At 40.7% G+C, this 23,097-nt stretch overlaps 1 protein-coding gene and 1 long non-coding RNA gene across 3 annotated transcripts in view; one reads left to right on the plus strand and one right to left on the minus strand.

Annotated features, from left to right (window-relative positions):
* The window catches only part of ralb (RAS like proto-oncogene B), a 65,483-nt gene that overhangs the window by 16,616 nt on the left and 25,770 nt on the right, over positions 1-23,097 (minus strand). The window contains exons 2-3 of one of the 2 annotated variants that reach the window (XM_033024830.1): positions 17,717-17,880; positions 11,672-11,880 (exon numbers count right to left, since the gene is read on the minus strand). In XM_033024830.1, the coding sequence (XP_032880721.1) occupies positions 11,672-11,880; positions 17,717-17,830 (323 nt within the window). In that variant the 5' untranslated portion in view covers positions 17,831-17,880. The remainder of the gene's footprint in view (positions 1-11,671; positions 11,881-17,716; positions 17,881-23,097) is intronic. The other variant, XM_033024831.1, reaches the window with a different exon arrangement.
* On the plus strand, positions 5,193-12,966 carry LOC116975552. The gene is made up of 3 exons (XR_004412655.1): positions 5,193-5,224; positions 9,478-9,483; positions 12,837-12,966. It is a non-coding gene; the product is annotated as an uncharacterized LOC116975552 (long non-coding RNA).

Genomic DNA, 23,097 nt, shown 5'->3' on the forward strand with positions numbered 1-23,097 from the left:
GGATTTGTTAGTGAAGGGTGTAATTCTTTTGGAATCTGAAAGTCAGTATATAAATTAAACTCTCTCCATTACCAACTGTTACCTGTATGAGTAAGTTGATAGCATTTAAAATAGTTGAATGCACGTTAAAAATCGCAATATGTTTTAGTCATAATAATCTTATCATATTTTTAAAAAAACACCAAGATTGCTTAACTGTTAGAAGGGCCGCTACTCAAAATGTCATTGCCCCATGTTCTCCAAAGATGCTGCCTGACCCGAGTCACGTTCACGTTATAGTAGAATTAGGCCATTCGACCCATCGAGTCCACTTCGCCAGTCAATCATGGATGATCTCTGCCACCTAATCCCATTTTCCTGCCTTCTCCTCATAACCCTTCACACCCGTTCTAATCACTCCAGCACTGTCTTGAAGCGTGACTGTTACATGTTTCAGCCCCTCAACCCATCCCACTGCATTCCCTTCAATGGCAAATTTCGGTATCCTTCCCTTATACAATTAGCTCAAAGATGTAGCATGGAATTAAACAATCTTTGGTTTGATAATATTAGTAGCTAATAAAATGCCTTTGCTAGGAAAAGGTGAAGTAGATGATCACTGATGGGACTGTAGTTACAGGTCCACCAATAGTTAGAGGAACCTGAGACGTACTGCGAGTCTACAGATAACAATAAGAATAATAGGCTATTATTAGTGGGAGGTTTCAACCTTAATATTGACTGGGCCACCCATAGTACAAAGGGCTTGGAATGGATGGAATTTGCTAAATGCGTCACGGGCTTCCAAATCCTTCTGGAATGTTCGTTTCCATGCGAGTTTTGGTCGGCCTCTTTTCATTCTTCCGTCAGGTTGCCATGTCATTGCTATCTTAGATGCACGTTCTGGAGCCATTCTGAGTACATGTCCTGCAAATTTCATCCTGCGTACCTCTATGGCCTGGCTGAGAGGCTTTGTTGCAGCTTCCCGGTAGATCTCCTCGTTTGTGATGTGGTCTCTGTAGCTAGTCTTCAGGATCTTCCTCAAGCAGCGTTGTTGGATTGCATCCAATTTATTTTTCATCTTCATCCTTGTCTCACTGGAATAGAGGGCTGTAGGGAGAGCTTGATGAGCTGGAAGAGCTTGACTTTCAGCATCTTGGATATCCCGCCACTAGACCATATTGGCTGTATTCGTCTGAAGACTGATGCAGCTTTACCAATTTGGGAGGATGTCGACCTCTACATCTCCATCTACTGTGAACATGCTGCCAAGATAGGTAAATTCTGTGGCGTTTTCAACAGGTTCCCCATTGATTATCAGTTGGTCTGTTGGCTGCTGGTCTCCAGTCTGCATGGTCTTTGTCTTCTGGCAGCTGATCCTTAATCCAACCTTTGATGCATTCTCCTCCGGAGAAGTTGGCATCTCTTGAAGGGTGTCTCGATTCTGCTAGTAGTGCAATGTCATCGGCAAAATCTAGGTCTGCGAGGCATCTTCCTGTTCTCCACGGTATTCCAAAGTCAGGTTTATTCATTGTCTTCCGCATGACAGTTGATCGTGACAATAAACAGTAAGTTTAAGTTCTTGAAGAATTGGTGTTACCGGTCTTAATTTTCATCAAGATGGATGAATCCCCAAGGTTTGACCAAGTGCATCCTCTAACCTTGTGGGAAGCTAGGGAAGAAACTGCAGAGCTTCTTAAAGATGTATTTGCATCATCTTTAGCCACAGGCACTGTTCTGGAAGACTGGATGCCATTAATATAATGTTGTTAATTAAGGAGGACAGGGAATATCACGTACCGTTTTGGTTACTCTGCTATAAGAAAAACATCTAAACAGTAAGATGGAAGAAGTGCAAAGATTCGAGAATGTTAAATACAAAACAAAAGGCTGGAGGAACTCAGTGGGTCAGGCTGAATCTGTGCAAGGATGTGGACAGACAATATGTTTAAGAAGGAACAGCAGATGCTGGAAGAATGGTTTGATCAGTCTGAAGAAGGATTTCGGCCCGAAACGTTGCCTAGTTCCTTCACTCCATAGATGCTGCTGCACCCGCTGAGTTTCTCCAGCACTTTTGTCTACCTTGGACAGACAACACATCAGGTCAGGACCCATACCAGAATGTTGCCAGGTATCGAGGGCCTGAGTCGGGAAAGGTTGGACAGGCTAGGACTTTTGTTCTATGGAACAGGAGATTGAGGAGTAATCTTCCAGAGATATACAAAAATCACAAAAGGCACAAAAAAATAAAAAATGAATGTACAGTCATGTGGCGGCGACTGCGGGTGCTCGGGACGCACCGACCACGGGTGAACATCTGGGAAGATCGGAGGGGAGGCTGGCTGGACTATGGTACCTTCCTCAACTTTGGTGCCACTGTGTTGTGTTGTGGTTATGTTGTGTCGTGGACTTCTGTGTTTGTGCTTTTTTTAAATTTTAATATGCTTTATTTATTTATTATTTATTTATTTTTATGATACTTGCCTGTAAGGAAAATTAATTTTGTTGTCTCTAATATGAGATAATGACAATAAATTGAATACAACACAATACAACAACATTTTCCAAGGGAAGGGGAAGTCAGAAAACCAGAGGGCATAGTTTTAGGGTGAGAGGGGAAAGATTTAAAAGAGACCCGGGGGGTGGGGGGGGGGCAACTTCTTTCACAGAGCTGCCAGATACAAGTACAATAACATTTAAAAAGGCATTTGAAAAAGTATATTGATAGGAAAGGTTTACAGGGATATGGGGTAAACACAGATAAATGGGACCAGACGAAGAACTGCAGATGCTGGTTTACTAGTTGGATTAACTTGAATATAGCATCTTGGAAGAGTAGGGCCAAATGGCCTAATTTTGTGCTATATTACTCTGTAATGCAAAGAAAACGTAAGCTAGCCATTCAGCTCAAATCAAAAGAATAGCATTGTTAAATTAAAATGCAACAGGATATTTAATGGTATTTAATAGCATAAAGCCAATATCTTTAGGGGCTGCATAACCATCTGACTTAAAGATTGAAATCTTTCAAGGGATTAAAACTTTGAAATTGATTTATAGTTACCATGGGGGAAAAACGTAAACATGGGCGTTTCAAAAATCCTTAGATCTCTCTTCCGTCACTACAGCTGACACGTTAAAATAACTAAACTTCAGCTACGAACAAGTCATTACCAGCCACCAGGATTAGAAGACAAAGACAATGTACGTTAAACCAGTACATGAATAAACACCAGCTGTAACTTGCTCAATAGGTAATGGTTGTATAAGATGGAAATCAAATAAATGCAAACTCAATCATCAAAGTGAACAATCTTGCAGGGGGTTCTTTATCCTATTCCCACCACTACTCCTGAACCAATGGTCAATCACATACCAACTGTAACTCAACACAAAGCACTGTTCATAAGATTAAAAATCCTGTGCCCAAACCTGCCCAGTGAGTATTCATGCAATAAGGGCAACATATAATGATGCCCCTAAACTCAGTTTTAAGTAATTGAATTTTGTACCCTTGGATTTGACGATATGGGGAGAGAAGGAGAAACTGTAGATGCTGGCTTACAAAAAAAAAGAGCATCTCAGAAGATTGGGCAGCATCTTTGGAGAACCTGGATAGGTGATGTTTTGGGTCAGGTTGGAAATCGGAACACATGGAGTAAACCCACAGTCACGGGGAGAATGCGTAAATTCCACACAAAGAGCACCAGGATTGAACCCGGGTATCTGGCGCTGTGAGGCAGCAGCTCTACCGTCATTGTGAGGTTAACCATTTATATTTCGACAGATGCTGCATAAATGAGTATTACCAGCATTTTCTACGAACGTGCTACAGTTTAGCGCATGGAGTCCAATGATATTTCAAACCTGCATACTAATGATTTATTCCTCAGCGCCATTTCAATTCCACCCATGACATCTCATGCTAATAAGAGTAAATATATTCACTAACAAAAGCACGTTTTATGAAACTGGCATGGACTTTTACCTTTTCTCTCCACAGATGCTGCGATGCCCAATGTAAAAGAAGAATTTCACTGTATCTTGGCACATGTAAGTGGACACTAAAGTACCATTGATTTCCAGTACTTGCTAATTAGTTTCAATTTCCAACACCAGCAAGCAGTACTTTGTATTCAAGAGGTGGCAAGTACTTTGTATTCAAGAGGTGGCAAGAATGACCAAGAACGGTATAAAAGAGTCCTGGCAAAAGTCAACATGGATCAAGCAGCAAAAGCCTTTAGAGAAACAAGAGACTGCAGATGCTGGAATCTTGGGCAAAGTGCTGGAGGAATTCAGCAGGTCAAGCAGCATGAAGGAAATGGACACGCAATGTTTCAGGTTGGGACCCTTCTTTAATCTGGCAAAAGCTCCCCCACGAGTGTAGTTGCACCTTGTGCAAAGGAAGATGATTGTGGTGGTTTTGAAGGTTAATCATTCCAACTACACAACATCACTGAAGGAGGCCCAAGAAGCCCAAACATCTTTCGCTGGTTTATCATGACATTTCCTCCCCCCCACCCAACACAAATTCAGAAGAGACGTTCACTTATGAGTGCATAATGTTAAACCCATTCATAATTCCTCAATAAATGTTGCAAACTAACCTTGCATGTATTAAAATCTAGATAACACTCAGGCATGGACGGGCAAGGAACAGTCACACAACAAGTGCTAGGCAATTTCAATCTCCAATACGTCAAAATATAGTACCAACCCTTATCATTGCCATCACTGCAATCCCAATCAACACTCTGAAATCACCACTGATCTCAAACTCAACTAGAGCAGCCAAATATGCTGGCCACCAAGCAGGAAGGGTTAGAGACAAGACATCACGCAGCAAGTGACTCACCTTTTCACCATCTACAAGGCACTTGTCAGAAGTGTGATAGAATACTCTGCTTCTCTGGATGAGTGTGGCCTCAATAAAAGCAGCTCAACACACCTAGACTGGTATCCCATATATCACCCCAAGTATTCACTCTATCACCAAACACTGCTGCAGTGTGTACCATCTACAAATCCACGTTACTCACCTACACAACTACTACATCAGCACTTTGCAGATCCACAACCTCTACATTATGAAGGGCTTCAGGCATATGTAATTATCAACAACTACACAATTTCCTTCAAAATGCATCTCATACTTCAAATAATTGCTATTCCTTTGCCCTGGAATAAAATCTAGGAAATAGTGAAAGGCCTGGATAGAGTGGATGTGGAGAGGATGTTTCCATTGGTTGGTGCGTCTAGGACCAGAGGTCATAGCCTCAGAATAATAAGACATACCTTTGGAAAGGAAATGAGGAGGAATTTCTTTAGTCAGAGGGTGGCGAATCTGTGGAATTCATTGTCATACATTGGCTGTGGAGGCTAAGTCAATAGATATTTTTAAAGTGGAGATTGATAGATTCTTGATTAGTAAAGGTGTCGGGGTTTATGGCGAGAAGGCAAGAGAATGGGATCGAGAGTGACAGATAGATCAGCCATGATTGAATGGTGGAGGAGACTTGATGGGCCGAACGGCATAATTCTACTCCTATAATTTATTGACATTATGTATTCTATACCAAATAGCTGTGGGTGTAACTTCACATTGAAAAATATGTTGATGGATACAGCAGCTCACCACATTCTCAACCGCAATGAAAGATGGATAATTAAGACTGGTCTTGCCAGCAACACCTAATAGATTCCAAGGTTTTGGAATGTATTAGTGGGAATAAGTATGTAATACAACAAAACAATAAACTCTGACTCATCCTGTCGATCTTCAAAAAGACTTCAAGTATCATCAAGAATGCCTGCGACCCTCGTTATTCTTTTCTCTCTTAGTTTAGTTTAGTGCAGAAACAGGCCTTTCGGCCCACCGGGTCTGCGCCGACCAGCAATCCCTGCACAGTAACACCCACAAGGGACATTTTTTTTAAAATTCTTTATGTTTACATTTACCAAGCCAATTAACCTACAAACCTGCACATCTTTCAAGTGCGGGAGGAAACCGAAGATCTTGGAGAAAACCCACGCAGGTCACGGGGAGAACGTACTAACTCCGTACAGACAGCACCTGTAGTCGGGATTGAACCCGGGTCTCCAGCGCTGCATTCGCTGCAAGGCAGCAACTCTACCGCTGTGCCACCATGACCGCCCAAAAGTCTTCTACTGGGAGAAGATAGGGGAGCTTGAAAGCCTGAACATCTTGACTCAAGAAGAGCTTTGTCCCCACAACAATCAGATTTCTGAACCAACCTTTTCATACTTCCTTACTAGAGATGCAGCCTCTTAACTTAAGGCAGCACGATGGTGCAGCATTAGAGTTGCTGCCTTACAGCTCTAATAGCGCCAGAGGCCTGTGTTCAAAGGTTCGATCACGACTATGAGTGTTGTCTGTGCAAAGTTTGTACATTCGCCCTGTGGGTTTTCTCCATGATCTTTGGTTTCCTCCCACACTCCAAAGACGTACAGGTTTGTAAGTTAATTGGCTTGGTATTAATGTAAATTGTCCCTAGTGTGTGTGTAGGATAGTGTTAATGTGCAGGGATCGTTGGTCGGTGCCGACCCGGTGAGCCGATGGTCCAATTTCCGCGATGTACAAAAATATTAGAATCTTACTGAGAAATGATACATTATGAAGTGCTAACTTCTAGATGATTTAAGTTCATGCAGAAGATCCACTCTTGGACAAAATCCTTCTCATAATCTACCTTACTGCACCATTTTATCACACCATGGCTTTGACGTGTCTCAAGCCGAGCTCTATTAGAAGTAATAACTTTATACTTTAAATTTCAAAGTTATTGATAGTTAGCTTAGAACTATTTTGAAGTTGCCTTGAGTTATACAAAACCAGAATGTTGGGAGTTAATAATGTTTTTGGTGTAAACCTTATGGCACAACATTTTCTGGCAGCAGCAAGAGGTTCATGTTCAGAATTCCCTCAAGTACTAGACCCCACGTATCTGGAGCTGATATTCGAGCATCAACTTTCCGAATGCTGCTAGGTGCAATGTGTTGGGCGAGATTTCGAACAGCACAATGCTTTCTGGCTGGGAGTGGTAAATTCCACTCAAATACCTTTGACAGGCAGTCAAACCATACACACAGTTGTGAATTTGTGGAATTTTCTGCCTTAGAAGGCAGTGGAGGCAGATTTACTGGATGTATTCAAAAGAGAGTTAGATAGAGCTCTTAGGGCTAACAGAATCAAGGGGTATGGGGAGAAAGCACGAACGGGGGTACTGATTGTGGATGATCAGCCATGATCACATTGAATGGGGGTGCTGGCTCAAAGGGCCGAATGGCCTACTCCTGCACCTAGTGTCTAAGTATCTAAGTAACTTGCTTACAGATCGACAAGGTTATCAACGTTTACAAATTACTGCCATTCAAACATGCAAAAATCTTTAAGTAATCACAAAACTTTAAATATTTCAAGAAGTTAAACGTAATGCAATTCAGATATTAATTCAAGAACTGTTAACAGGGGCTTGTCTCCTTTAAAGTCATTCCTTTCTCCTGAGCCAGAGTCAGGAAAGTAGGCTGCGGATTGATTTCCCAGTGCAAACGCTGGAAAAACCAAGAATTCACGCACAGGTAACCCATGTAGGGGTGGGCAGGAGAGTTGTGTCCCCCCAAAAATGGCCATATTGCAATTGACTATGATGAGTAGTAGTGTCATCAACATACATGTCAAGAATATAAAGTTTTAAAAAATTGCTGTATTTACTAGCCCCACCAACCCACACAAATTAAGTGCGCAGGAATTTTAAGCCAGACCACAACTTTTTGGGTAGTGATTTGAAAATTCTGCAAGGATGAATTTCCGTTACCAGAATGGCCTCACCGCAGAAGTCATGTATACATTTTTACATAGTAAATAAACTTGCAGCCAAGAAGCTGCCACTATGTACGGAACTTCTACCTGGGAATGGAATCCAAAGATTTACCAATTGGTAGGGAATCTAGCAGCTCCGAGAACTGCTAGCATTTCCATGGGAATCTTTCCGAGTTGTTAAGTGGCTTTATGCTGCTCATTGGGAATTTCAAGGCAGAACCTTTGAATCCAAGAACAAGAAAATGAGTCACTTCCACTCCAGTTGAGGAGTGGAAGATGCCCATTACCAACTACCACATAGCCTTGGCAAGGCAAGGTCTGGGTCCAATGGCAAGGAGATCTAGGACATCAGACAGCAAACCTGCTGATGATGGAAAAACTGTTGGAGGAACTCAGCGGGTCAGGCTGCATCTATGGAAGCACAGGGAGGGTTTATATTTTGGGCCGAGGCCAGTATGAAGATTCTCAGGGATGTTGCTGGGACAGGAGAGTTGAATGGCAAGGAGAGACTAGATAGGCTGGGTCTGTTTCCTGAAGGACAAGAGGTTGCAGGGCGACATTTTGAGGTGTATAAAATCATGACAGGCAAAGTTAACACGAACGGCTAAAACTAGAGACCAAATTCAAGGTCAGAGAGAAAAGATTTAAAGGGGACACGAGGGGAGATTTCATCACAAAGTGTGATGGGTATGTGGTACAAGCTGGCAGAGCTGCTTTTAGGTCACCCTTCCTATCCCCCTCTCCCACATGGTTCCATTTGCCTATCACCCCTTATCAATTTACAAATATCGCCCAACAGCTTCAGTCTCCAAATTCCACCACCTCACTCAGCCGGTTCTATTTGCCCATCATCCCCACTCAGCTGGTTCCACCAGTCACCTACCAGCCAGTCTCTCCCCTCTCTCACATCTTTAGACTGGCCATCTCCCCTCCAAACTCAGTCCTGATACAGGGTCTCAACCCTAAACATCGACCATCCCTTTGCCTCCACAGATGTTGCTTCTCTTGCAGAATTCCTCCAGTAATCTTGTTTTGTTCGTTGCAAACCAGTCCCTGCTGCACAAACATCTTCATTAGAGGTGCTTGTCATCACAGGCCTCATCCAGTTTTCCTCCCAACTCTCCTCAGCCGACCACTGCCCCCTCATTTCCAACACTCTCCTGCTTCACCCTTCCTTTCCTTCTTGATTCCTCTGTTCTTCCCATCCACCCCAACTCCTGTCCACTCCACTGGTCCACACATACACACTGTCCAAAGCACACGGCTTTCCCCAAACCTTTCAGGCATCCAAAGCATCAAAAATATATCCGAGTGCAGATTAAGCGCACAAGGAATCAGGCAACGACAAGAGATGGAGCTTGAAGTGGGCTGGTGGAAATAGTAGCATTTGATCTTAAAAGACTATTTAAATTTTAACCACACATCTGCTTTCTTTAGCCTTGGGTCCGATCTTAAACTTTTGAAGTTCAAATGAGCTGCTGTTTTTAAAAAAGAGTACATCATATATCAAAGAGTAATTACAGCACTTGGGGAAAACCCAAGTTGTCAATTCAGTTTATTTTCATTCAAGGTATCTACACTAGGCAATTTGCCAAACTAAACTCTCTGGAGAAAGGGCTCTTGCAATGCACTACACAAATGATTCCTGGTATATCAAGATAAAAGTACTCAGAATTTTGCCTCTTAAGAGAACGGGATAGCTCTGCCAATGGAAACTGTAGATCATGCCAAGGAGCAGAGGAAAAACGAAGAGTCAAGGTGGAATATATGTGCAGAGGTATAAACTTTCAAGTACCATCTTATCACAATGTTGAGTTGAATTTTATTTTAAGGATAATGGATCTGCTAACTTCAAGGAAGAATGAACAAACTGTAGATTTAGTTTGACAGAACATAATGACAGCTAAGTCAGTCCAAGTGTGCCTGCAACAACGTGGAAATTGCGCTGAAGCATTGCAAGGCTAACTTCAAATAAATTAGTACATAAAATCACGAGGAATAGATTGGGTAAATGCAGAGTCTCTTGCCTAGAGTGGGGGAATTGAGAACCAGTGGGCATTGGTTTAAGGTGAGGGGGAATGATTTAATAAGAACCCGAGGGGTAACTTTATCAGAGGGCGGTGGGTGTATGGAAGGAGCTGCCGGAAGAGGTAGTTGAAGTGCTATTGCAACGTTTAAGAAACATTTATACAAGTACTAAATAGGATAGGATAGGATTAGGGGGAAATAGGCCGACGCAAGCAGATGGGAGTAGTGTAGATGGGACATGTTGGTCGGTGTTGGGTTAAAGAGCCTGTTTCCACGCAGTACGACTCCATGAAAAGCCATATATTGGACAGCACACTGATGAGGCAGCAACACTATGGATTGTTACCGTTAAAGGAGAGACGACTATTTGATATTTTAATAGACAGGTATCAAGGGAAAGCCTAGATACCAACTTTAAAATGAAAAATTATGAATTGTAATCGAGAAAAATGAGTTGAGCAATTTTCTAACGTCTTGGCCATAGGAGTGGCACACAGAAGGGATTATAAATCTGTTAGCATCCCGTTAAAGCCGGTGTGTTTTTGATGGAACTAATGGAGTTAAGTGTCCTAATTTAGCACTGAGAGGAATCATCAAAGGTTGAGACTGCAGGAAATGTGCCAAAATGGCATGCACCTATCACTCCGCTCTTTTAGTGAGACGTGCATGTTACATGCATGAATCTTGAATTAGTTTCTCCTTTAGCACCCAAAGCAGGATTATATTATCCACTCACATCTATTGCCTATTGGCAACATGTCATTTGCAAGATACATCAAATCTTGCATATAATTGTATTAAAAACTCTCTTCCTCATTCTGAAGGATCTTTGATCCAAAACATTAACGGATTATTTCGACACAGATACTGCCTGACCTGAGCATTTCCAACATTGTTTCAGTATTTGCAGTTCTTGTGTATACTCATTCTATTATTCCTCAATTCTAAGCGAAAAGATTCTCAATTGGGATCAAAGTGGCCATAAAAAAGATTACAATGCAAGGAGAATTTTAATACAAGGAGTTAATGAAAATCAGTCACCAAATGCAAGGGGTGAACATGACTTGAGAGCTGGGATACGGGGACATTTTTGATGAGGTTATTGAAGGGTGACCAGGAGAACACCATAAGAGTTAAACGCAACCACAAACATCTCACAACCCATGCCACACAGGCTACACTTGCCAAACTTCGGTTAAGAGAAAATTTCACCCAACGGAACAGTGCATTTATTACTGGACTAATAAATCTATGTTTAGATTTCTCAGAAAACTCCCCCCCCCCCCCCCCACTGGCAACAGAATGAAAAATGGCAATGGTTTCCAAGCACGAGACAAAACTATTTGGAAGGGCATCAAATACTGGGAGGTTAGGATCGCTTAGAAACAAAAGGGCAGTTGATTTTCAACCAAACTCTTGTAAGAAGTTATGGGATAAATTATCAAAGAAAGCCAAAATAGAAAACAGATGGGTTAAGAATTGAATGGATGACCCCTTAGAGAAACAAGTGACCAGGGACAACATTGTTGGATTAATCTAATCAAAAAAAGGCTCAAAGATAGTCAACCTACTTTATTTCACTAACTACAAAACTCAGTGTAAATTGTTTTTAGCTACAATTGTTGAAAGTACTACGATTTTACCAAAATGCATCCTTTTAAAAACTTGACAAAGCTGCATGAAATCACACGCTTTTCCTTAATTACAAAATATTAACACAAACATTTGCATGGACTACTATAAAGAATATGGGATGAAGTAATGCACAACTGCCATTTAAAAAAAGCCGCAAGGCAAATAATCAGATTATCTTGAAATACTTACCTAAATTCTACAGTGGCAGTAAATGATTCTTGCTCAGTTATCGAGAAGACACAAAGAAAACCCTCCCCACTACGGAAATAGTTATCCCGAATGGCTGCATAATCCTCCTGCCCAGCAGTATCCAAGATGTCTATCTGCACCTCCTCGCCATCCAGAACAACTTTTTTCCTGTAACTGTCAGCTTTAGTTGGCTCGTAGTCTTCAACAAACTGCAAGAGAAAATTAAAATCTTATAGTATCACATTGTTTGTCCCATTCCTAGATTTCATACGATTGTCATTCCCACCATGTTCTGCAATTCTTTATTTATATGCCCCCCCATCCCCATCCCATCCTTTAGTTGAGTATCTATATTTTGCATCCCACCTCAATCGATTATAATTAAAATAAAGTTCCTACTTTACTGTTCATTATCCAATTAAATTTGATGTGCACAAATTAATAAGCATAATTAAAAAGGCGTAATGATTTAAAATGTCCAAGTCTATAATCTGAAATATTAGATGAGGAAAGTGATGACTTACACAAATTACACCAACACCAAACTTCCATGTTTAATTAAAATGCATGTATTTAAGTAGATCAAAATCATCACCACAACCCCAAATGTGTTGAATAATATGTTGGCCAAGAGCACAAAGGAAAAGCACAAGATGTGCTGGAGCTGGTTTTGCTTTTTTTAAAACCACACAGGCGGTGAGTGCCCAAAACCCGCTGACAGGAATGATGGGGGCATATACGATGGTTTAAGAGGTTTGCAGATAGGCATATGTACATGCAGGGAATGGAGAGATATGGATCATGTGCAGACAGATGAGATGAGATTTGATTGTCATCACGTTCAGACATTATGAGCCGAAGGGGCTCGTTCCTGTGATGTATTTATGTTCAATAATTTTTTTTAAATCAATAGCTAATATCATGGAAGTGTTAAAAGTATCACCGTGACAGCTTCTGGTGAGGTAAATAGCTTCTCATCTTTGAGATGATACCTGTGAAAATAATTTAAAATAAATTGACAGCCATACTTAATCCAATAAATCTATAATGATGGATTTTCCTCAAATGCTTGAGATCAACTGGACCAACTAAGTGTGCCTGTCAAATTATTTTAAGATTTCAAAAAATGAAGATGAGCAAAGGTGAATACTGCTTTTTAGTTTAGATAATAATACTTTATTGTCATTGTAAATACATACAACGAAATTTCAGGCGCCTGCCTGAGCGGAGCTCCAACATATCAGATAAATAATAACGACAATGGAAACAATAAAAGATTAGAGATACAGCGCGGAAACAGGCCCTTCGGCTCACCTGGTCGGCGCCAACAAGCGATCCCCGCATATTAACACCATCCTACACCCACTAGGGACAATTTTTACATTTGCCAAGCCAATCAACCTGCAAACCTGTACGTCTTTGGAGTGTGGGAGGAAATCGTAGATCTCAGAGAAAACCCACGCAGGTCACGGGGAAAACGTTCAAACTCCATACAGACTGAACCCGTAGTCGGGATTGAACCCGAGTCTCTGGCGCTGCATTCGTTGTAAGGCAGCAACTCTACCGCTGCACCACCGTGACTGCTATAATATATTCATCATCAGTTATTATATATGGCAGCAAATGAAAGATTAACTATACTTTTCCCAAACCAAAAGAATTCAGTATTGCATTAACAAAATCGAGCAATTCAATAGTTTCTGGGTGCGCAAAAAGCTGCCTCCTTACATTTGGCTTGTAAGATCAATCTCACTGAGGTGGGTCGCGTAATGGTTGACTTGGGAAGTGCAAATGGGAAGTCTCACATTGGTACAGCAGAGGGTGCTCTTCCAAAAATGTAAGAAAGCAGAAGTTAATCTGCACTTGCCTACAATACTTTGCCTGGGAATGCTCAATGTTGAGCATAGGAGATTGGTTCCATGACAGAAGTCACCAAACCACCATGCATTTGATATGACAGTACAAATTTGTTGCCAAAACTTTTAAAATACTTCCGATTGCTGCAAGAAACACATTATTTTGTCTGCATTATTTTGTCTGCAATACATTTATAACTCACAGAACATTAGTTTTGGACAGATGCAAAGGTATCCAGATGACTACCTGCTGTCCATTATTTGTATTAACGATTTGGGTACAAATGTAGGTGGCATGGTGAGTACGTTTGCAAATTGGTGCTACCTTGCAATGCTTCTTAAACTAATGAATGATTCACCCAAGGGCAAATTAAATTATTTTGGGGTGAATGAAACTAGAGGGGTGAATTACTTAATTTATTCAGATATTTATATATTTTTTCTATACTTAAAGATATTGCCATTAAAGTGGTTAGTAATGCTCTTATTGGGTTTTAATGGCAGTGGAGCTGGAAATTTGATACGTTTTTTTCTCTCTACCTCTGGTTTTCTAATTTTAAAGTAGCAGGATATTTCCCAAATTTATTGTAATATAACCTTTTACGGAAGACCAGGCGAGCTAGTGGGATTATAAATTTATAAATGGCAACACTGGAGGATCGCAGTAGGTAACTGTTGAACTGTAACTTTGCTTTGTGTTGCCAATTTAGCTACTTTTCTGCTAGAACTAGAATTCTACATATATTTACTGTACTTCAATCTACCAGCACTTATTGGCATCAAGCAATATGAATTCTAGCTATATTGAGGAGATTTGAGCCCCGATTTTAGGCAATCTAAAGTTAGATTATGCCATTTTCTTGTAGTGATATTCTGCATTTTCACTTCTAGCGACTTCAGTATTTTGTGAGTTTGATTTGGTAACCCTGGTTACACCACCACTGCTGCTGCAGACACGGCCAGGGTAGCACGTGGGTCATTGTGAAATCCTCTTACATTATCTTAAAAAAATAATTAAATTATTTGCTCTGAGGTGCAGTCGTTAACTGATATTTTGATTTCTAAGTACTTCTAAAAGCGTCACCTGGTGACTATTAGAAGTACCTGTACTTCGATATAACCTAATTTCAGGGTGGATGATGCATTAAAAAAAGTTGGATACTAATATATTAAATCACATACTCCATGGTTTTTTGAGCTAGTTTTCCAAGAAAAAGCTGCCGAACGGATAGGATGGGGCTGAAGCCCAGTGTTTAGACATTGGAATGGCTTTATCACTGGCTAATAGAATGATTTTCCAACTCCAGTGGTAATAAAACTTTTTTTTTTTCACTCCTAGTTTTCTTTACATGTTTTTAGGATGTTCAAAAAGTTGAATAAAATAAACACTTAAGAAGAGTTAATTTATGTTTTTTTCTCATGTGACAAAATAAATTATATATAAAATTATACACACGAGAGAATAAGACGAAAATTACCAAAAAACATAAGAAAAGGGTGAAGGGTGAATGACACTGAAATAGTTTAAGAAGCATTGCTATAGTGCACAGTGAAGGAGGGTTTCTACAATTACAATGTGTTTGTAATCAACTGGGCCAGTGGTTTGAGAAATGGCAGATTAAGTTTAATTCAGAAAATGGGAGGCATTTAATTTAGGACAAACTAGGGCAGGATTTACAACAGAGTAAATGGAATAGCCCTGGGAAGTGTTGCAGAACAGGGACACCTAGGGGTAGAGGTATATTGTTTTATAAAGTCAGAATACACGTAGAAAGGCTGGCGACAAAGATGCTTGGCATGCTTGCCTTCATTGGTCAGAGTATTGAAAGCAGGAGTTGGGATGTCATGTTACAACTGTAAAAGACTCGTGAGACCCGAATACTGTGTGCAGATCTGGTCATCCTGCTGTAGGAAGGATATCATTAAATTAGAAGGGGTCCAAAATGATCTAGAGGCGTCAGTGGGTTTCAGTTACAAGGAGACACTGGGTCTTTTTTCCTCTGGATTGTCGGAGGCTGAGAGGTGAACGCAAAGTGTACAAAATCATGAGGGGCATAGATAAGATGATTAGTCACAGTCTTTTCCCAAAGGGCAGGGGAGTCTAAAACTAGAGGGCACAAGCTTAAGGTGAGAGGGAAGAAATTTAAAAGGAACCAGAGGTGTAATCCATTCCACAAAGGATAATGCATACATGTAACAAATCACCAAAGGAAGTAGTAGAGGTGGGTACATTGATGTTTTTTAAATATTTTAGAGACATGGATAGGAATTTTTTGGAGGCGTTGAAAAGGCATGGACAAGTTGGGCCGAAGGACCGGTTTCTGTGCTGTACTGCTCTAACTTAAAATAGGAAATTACCTTCCATATAATTTTGTTGACCACGAATTTCTCACTATCTACAAGTCTTAAAGGAACAAGGCATAACCACACAAATAGTTCATCAACCAAATATAACTGGACATACAAGAAACTGCAGATACTGGAAGTTAGAACCAAAATCAATTTGCAGGATTGATGCCGAATCTCAACCCAAAAGGTTGCCAATTTCTTCTCTCTTACACACCCTTCTGCCATCCCCACAGATGTTGCTCAACTCAGAGTTCCACCCGTAGTTATTTATTTTTGCAGCTTAGTATGATGAATGGCCTTCAGGATTTGGTGGGGAGCAATTAACCCAACCAGTTTCACTTTCAAAATATGCAATAGCCTACAAGGAACATTTTAATCAAGAACGTCCCCCCTTCAAACCTTGCATATTGATTTATAAATTATCATTCACCTGTTCGGTGCCACTCCCCACTCAAGTATTCTCAGGTCATGGCCAATAGTGAAAAAAAACTTGGCAGTGAATAGTTAAAAAGTGGCACAGCTGGTAGAGCTACTGCCTCAGTGCCAGAGACAGACTCTGTCTGTAGTTTGCACGTTCTCCGTGTGACTACGCGAGATTCTTCTGGGTGCTCCAGTTTCTTCCCACATCACAAAGTCATGAGTTTCTAGCTTAATGGTCCTCTAAAATTACCCCAAGTGCAATGGGAAAGTGGGATAACAGAACTAGTGTGAACAGGTGATCGATGGTCAGCGTGGACTTGGTGGGCTGAAGGGCCCGTTTCCATGCTGTAACTTTCAATCATAAAAGAAAACAGTACAAAGTATTCTGATGCATCCTTTGTTACAGTCAAGAGCCAGAGCAAGGTCGAAACAGAATTTAAAGGATAATGAACACAATCTAGCCATCAAGATAACAGATTAAGACATGGTCACTAAGCTTCTCAAACATGACATGATTGTCGCTGGTCTGCCCAGGCCTCGACTGAGCCATTTCCCCATAGCTCTCAATTCCATAATCTTTCAAAAAATGTATCTGCTTCCTGGTTAAATACTCTTAAGCAGTATTGTCTCCACAACTCTCCAGAGTAAAACAGATTTACCACCCTCTGAGAGACGTTCCTACGCACTTCAGTTTTAATTGATCACCCCATATCTTATAACTATGTCCCTCATTCGAAATCTTTCACTTGTGGAAACAGCAGCATCTACCTTGACACGCTTGCAAGGTTCTTTGTTTCAATGTGATCACCCTACATTCTTCAAGAATAAATCTGATTTCTTTAGCAGCTCATTATAGGACAACCCTCTCATCCAAGTAATTAGTCTAGTGATTTTTTTTTTTTGGACTGCCTCCAAGAGATAACATCCTTTAGCCTTGCAATGACTTTGTCTCTTGCAGGTGACATCCCCTTAAGCTTTTATACTGCAAGCGTGTGACTAGACTGCAAGGAAAAATAAAGAATAATTTATTAGAATCAGCCAATAGCAAGACAATATTTAATTAATTATAATATATCACAGACCCAAGCATATATGCTCCAGAAATAGTGCATATCTAAAACAAAAAATTCGAAGATGAAAAATACCAACTAATTGAACCAACGTGTATGAAACTAAAACATGCAAAATAATTGTCTGCATAGGCATTGAGGATTCTTGTACTCTGTTTCTCATTTGTTTGACTTCTCAGCTACTAAATCAGATAAAGGGATATTGTCCCATTATAATAAACTTAATATGTCAGGGTATCAACAGGTCAAGATGCTACAATAACTAAAACAATTATTGATGGAAAACTATAAAATTTGCCTTATCCAATGTTACTGTTCCTTTTAAAAGTTGTAAATAATATGCATCTTACCTCGTCATACATGAACTGCAATGTTAGTGCAGACTTGCCTACACCACCACTGCCTACCATAATCACTTTATGCAGAGCCAACGAACTCTGATTCTTATTCTTGTTAGCTGCCATTTTATACTGGATTGTCAAGTGGATAACTCGTCCTTGATTTGCACGCTCTGCTGTAAATAAAAACAACATTTCACTGTGTAGCAGCTGAATTAAAAGAGACTTCAAATTAACAGAAGCAATTACAAGATAGTTCATGATTATTGGAGCTACAGGAACAAGACTGATTTTTTTTGATTTTTTTAAAAATAAAAGCAAGACACTTTGCAAAAATATAGCTAAATACTGTACATGATATAAATCTGCTGGCATATTGCTTGTTCCAGTTAACTTTGAATAAATTCATGCGAGGCAGTTAGGAAAACTGGAGGGATTCAGTTTGTTTTGCATGTCACAGCCACTTGAGATATAGAAATTACGTCAAAATGTTGAGGAAAATTTTAACACCATAGGTCAAAGTTTTAAACATATAATTTTATTCAGAAAATAGCTAATCTAGAACACCAACTGATTCAGCTGCATATTCCATGAATAGTCAACACTTAGGATCACAGCCAAAGCAATCGAGAGATTAAGTATGGGATAAGTATGCTCCGGTCATTTATCAAACTGGCATCAAAACCACCTCTACAGAATAATCAAGCAAGCACTGAACCCTGGCAACACTAAACAATGGGACATCTGTGCATTTTCTTTACAATTTCTTTAGAAAGATACTTTAAAAGTAGATATCATACTAGATGTATTGGAAAACACAATTCAAAACTTAAGCATTTTGATAAGCTAATTCTGATGTTAATTACAATATAATTAACATTCTTGCTCTAAATGTTACAAGAAACATTACTTTAGTGAAATGAAGTGCAAAATACTGCATGGGGAGCATTGAATTGAAAACAGTGAAAGGCTAAATAAAAATAGAAATATTAGTGGCTTCCAACCAGTAATCCTTTCCACCCAAATTTCACAAACTGTTGCTACAACCTGCTTCTCCATGCTGCGATCAATCAGAACTGAAGAATAATAACAATTTTACTTTACAAGGCATGTAGATTCCTTAGAAAAAGAATATTGAACTAGTGTCAATAAGCAGAGTCTCAAAAGAATAATGATCCTCAAACATTGGTTGGGATAAAAAAAATTACTGAAGAGGCAAGCAAAACTGCCAATAACCCAAATATCAGAGCCAAATCTCCAACCACACTATTTATTCTGACAGTCGTGGGATAAATCTACAATTGGGAAATGAAGCTCCCAGATTAACAAGACATTGGGTCATTCTGACTGCATGCAACTGGCTCCATTCCTGAAAGGCTTTGATATATGATGGGGCTCATCCCTGTCCCACCAGCTGTCTAAGCTGTGAAAGGTAATCCATTTGTCACTTACCAAATTCAATGGTGTGTGCTCAAGGCAACTACTTTCCAGACAGAGCAGGGTTTTTTCCACTTACTATTGGTCTAACATTTCCTCCCCAATAACTGTCAGCACTTACTTCTCAAGCGTGTGTGCCTAGACCCTTGCGGTCCCTAGAGTGTACTCCCTGTACACCCATGACACTGGCCAAGTACACATCAACTCAATCTTTAAGTTCAACAATGACGTTGCTGTTGTTGGCCAAAATAGATTGAGAACCTTGTGTGTTGCAGCATCAGCACATCAATCCAGCTTTTAACGTCTGCAAGATGAAAGAAATGGTTGATGACCTAATTGGCGGGCGTGGGGGGGGAGGGGGGGGGGGGGGGAGCCGTTCACAACACTGACCTCAATAGGTAGACACAAAATGCTGGAGTAACTCAGCAGGCGAGGCAGCATCTATGGAGAGAGGGAATTGGCGATGTTTCGGGACCCTTCGTCAGACTGATGTAAAGGCAGGGGGTGGGACAAGGAAAGAATGTAGCCGGAGACAGTAAGACTAGTGGAAAAACTAGGATGGGGAAGGGGATGGAGAGAGAAAGCAAGGGCTACCTGAAGTTAGAGAAGTCAACGTTCTTATCGTTGGGGTGCAAACTACCCAAGCAAAATATGAGGTGCTGTTCCTCCAATTTGCACTGGGCCTCACTGACAATGGAGGAGGCCCAGGACAGAAAGGTCAGATTGGGAATGGAAGGGGGAGTTGAAGTGCTGGACCACTGGGAGATCAGCTTGGTTAAGACAGACTGAGCGGAGGTGTTCAGCGAAACGATCGCCGAGCCTGTGCTTGGTCTCGCCGATGTAGAGAAATTGATACCTGGAACAGCAGATGCACTAGATAAGGTTGGAGGAGTGGCAAGTGAACCTCTGCCTCACCTGGAAAGACTGTTTGGGTCCTTGGATGGAGTCGAGGGGAGAGATAAAGGGACAGGTGTTGCATCTTCTGCAGTTGCAGCGGAAACTACCTGGGGAGGGGGTGGTATGGGTGGGAAGGGACAAGTTGAGCACAGAGTTACGGAGGGAACTGTCTCTGCGGAAAGCAGAAAGGGGTGGAGATGGGAAGATGTGGCCAGTAGTAGTACCCCACTACTTTCCCCTGCAACCGCAGAAGATGCAACACCTGTCCCTTTACACCCCCCCCCCCCCCCCCCCCCACCCCCAACCAATAGTATGGTTGCAAAGATGGTCAACAGCTTCAACTTTCTTTACATCTATAAATCATCAGCAAACTAACCTGGTTCCTTCACAAGGATGCCGTAATCAAAAAAAAAAATCAGCGTATTTACTAAGACATCCGAGAAGGATTGACACATCCACACAAATTCTCTCAAACTGCTATCGATGTTCTCTGCGCTATATAAAGTATTTTGACAGGATGCATCTCAGCCTATTATGGCAAATGCTCATGACTGCCTTAACCTGTAAAGAGTGGCGAATTCTGCCCAGTCGTAGGAGTTACCTGCAACGATGGCCATTCCTTTTTTCCCCCTTCTATCTTCTGGGAGAAGATACAGAACCTTGAAAGCCCAGGCTCAATAACACCTCTTCCCTACAAATATTAGTAATGAACTCGTCACCTTTTTCACACTCCATGCAGGGTGCTACCACATACCCTTCCTCTTAACTCTCATTTGGCATCCCGTTATTGCACTTCACACATTTTTTAAATATTACTTCAGATTGCATTACAATATTTGCCCCAGCCAGCTGATCCTGCATTACTTGTATTTATTGTTTACTACTACCAGCGTCAGTTGAACCAAGGAGGTCATTGGACCATGGTGTGAATAACAATAAAATAATCCAAATCTAGTTTTATAGTTTTTGCACTTGTGCCAATGTTTCATTGGTGGAGTGAATAAAAAGGGAAAACATACGGTACTACATCACTGACAGAGAATTTTATATCATTAAAACACGTGTTTTAATGATATTATCATATGTTCCTGACAATAGTTTTACACCAGTTTTAACTTGGGTGTCTTGGAGTGCATTTTGTTCGGCAAATAGCTAAAGGCTCTGTTAGCACCCCAGAGACAGTGACAAATGTCACAGAAGTGACTCAACGTGTAAATTGGCAGCTGCTTTTAAGGATTTTATTACAGATTTATCATCATCAAGACGCACACGAACAGGCCCTTCTGCACACAATGTCAGTGCTGAACAGGATGCCAATATCATTACTTATCTACTTGCACATAACCCGTATCCCTCCATTCCCTGTATACTCAAAAGCTTTTTAAATGTCATTAATGTATCTGCTTCAATCGTCACCACCGCAGCGTGTTCCAGGCATTCTCCACCCACTTTAAAATATGCCCCTTTCACCATAAAGCTAAGGCCTCACATAGCTGCCTTTTTCCATCCTGGGAAAAATATAGCTAGGGTATACAAATGGGGTATGTCTCAATTCTATACAGTAGACAAAGTTGGAGTAACTCAGCGGGACAGGCAGCATCTCTGGAGAGAAGGAATGGGTGACGTTTCGGATCGAGACCCTTCTTCAGAGACCCGAAACGTCACCCATTCCTTCTCTCCAGAGATGCTTGTGCCTGGCCTGCTGAGTTAGTCCAGCTTTGTGTTTATCTTTGGTTTAAACCAGCATCTGCAGTTCTTTTTAACACATACTCAATTTTATACACTTCTATTAGGTGTCCCCTCGACCTCTGGCATTCCAGAGAAAATAATCCAAGCCTGTCCAAACTTTCCCTGGAGTTTATACCTCCTAATTCTGGTAAATCCTCTGCACCCTTTCCAAAGCCCCCACATCCTTCCTGTAATGTGGTGACCAAAACTGCACAAAACACTTTGAAATATGCCTAAAAAAGTCCCATAAATGCACCATTGCTTCTTACTGCAAGGATAGTTTCCCTTCCCATCAATTTCAATCAACATTAGGCAAAATGACCCTCAGAAATTGATATCCATTCTGTGTTGTTCTGACAAGGGATCTCTCACTGTCCCTGCAGGTGCAGCATGCCCTGATGGATCCTTTCAGCGTTTTGTTCAAATCATTTTTTGTACCTTCTTGGTTCCATTTAATACTGAAAATTTCTCCTCACCCCTTAGTCACAGGATGTTTGGAAAAAGGAAACAAAACTAATCACTGGTGAACTCTTAATTTATTAACTCCACTATGGGCTTGCAAATTAAACATGGATTATCAGGCCTTTGCTTATTTAAATACTTCTACGTATGTAGCAATACAATTGCTAGCAGTGGTCTGAATGAGGCAACACGTTAATTTGTGCAGGATCAATAGCAAAGTTCGCAGCATTGTTATTAAGCCGTACCATCTTCAGAATAACCCGATTGGTAGTGATTTTTACTGACATCCATCTGAATGGACTTAACATTTCTGAACTTCTGGAGGTTAATAATTAGGGGCTGGCAGAGATGAAACAGGGAAAGTCACAGTGGGCACGGGAGAAGCAAATTAATGCCAAAAGATAACCACAGGTGTGCCGTGAAGTCATTGATAAAAATTAAAATGATCATTTCGCAAGATCATGGGAATGACAACTTCAGTCTTTACATTGATCTCCATCCAGGCAAATGCAATTTGGAACAACAGTCCTTCAATGCCTTGGAGAATGTTTGACAATATAGTCATTATACCCTGCACTTTCCACAAATATCAACAAAAAATAGAAAGAATCCTTAGTTATTGGCTCAGTTCCGATCCAATGTGTTCTTTATACTTTCTTTGTTGTTAATCGCACAGAACAAATTTGTTTTGTGAACAGTATTATTGCAACTGCAAGCAACAAAATCTGTCGTAACTAGAAATGATCAGTTTCACAACATAGCAAAGAGAAAGAACCACCTTCCCGTTGAAGATTTAGTGCAGAGAGACTGACCCAACACTCCCACATTATTTTATTGAGAAATCAGATGAGAATAATCCACAGACAGAC

Source organism: Amblyraja radiata, chromosome 7 (genome assembly GCF_010909765.2).
Source record: "Amblyraja radiata isolate CabotCenter1 chromosome 7, sAmbRad1.1.pri, whole genome shotgun sequence".
NCBI classification, from domain to species: domain Eukaryota; kingdom Metazoa; phylum Chordata; class Chondrichthyes; order Rajiformes; family Rajidae; genus Amblyraja; species Amblyraja radiata.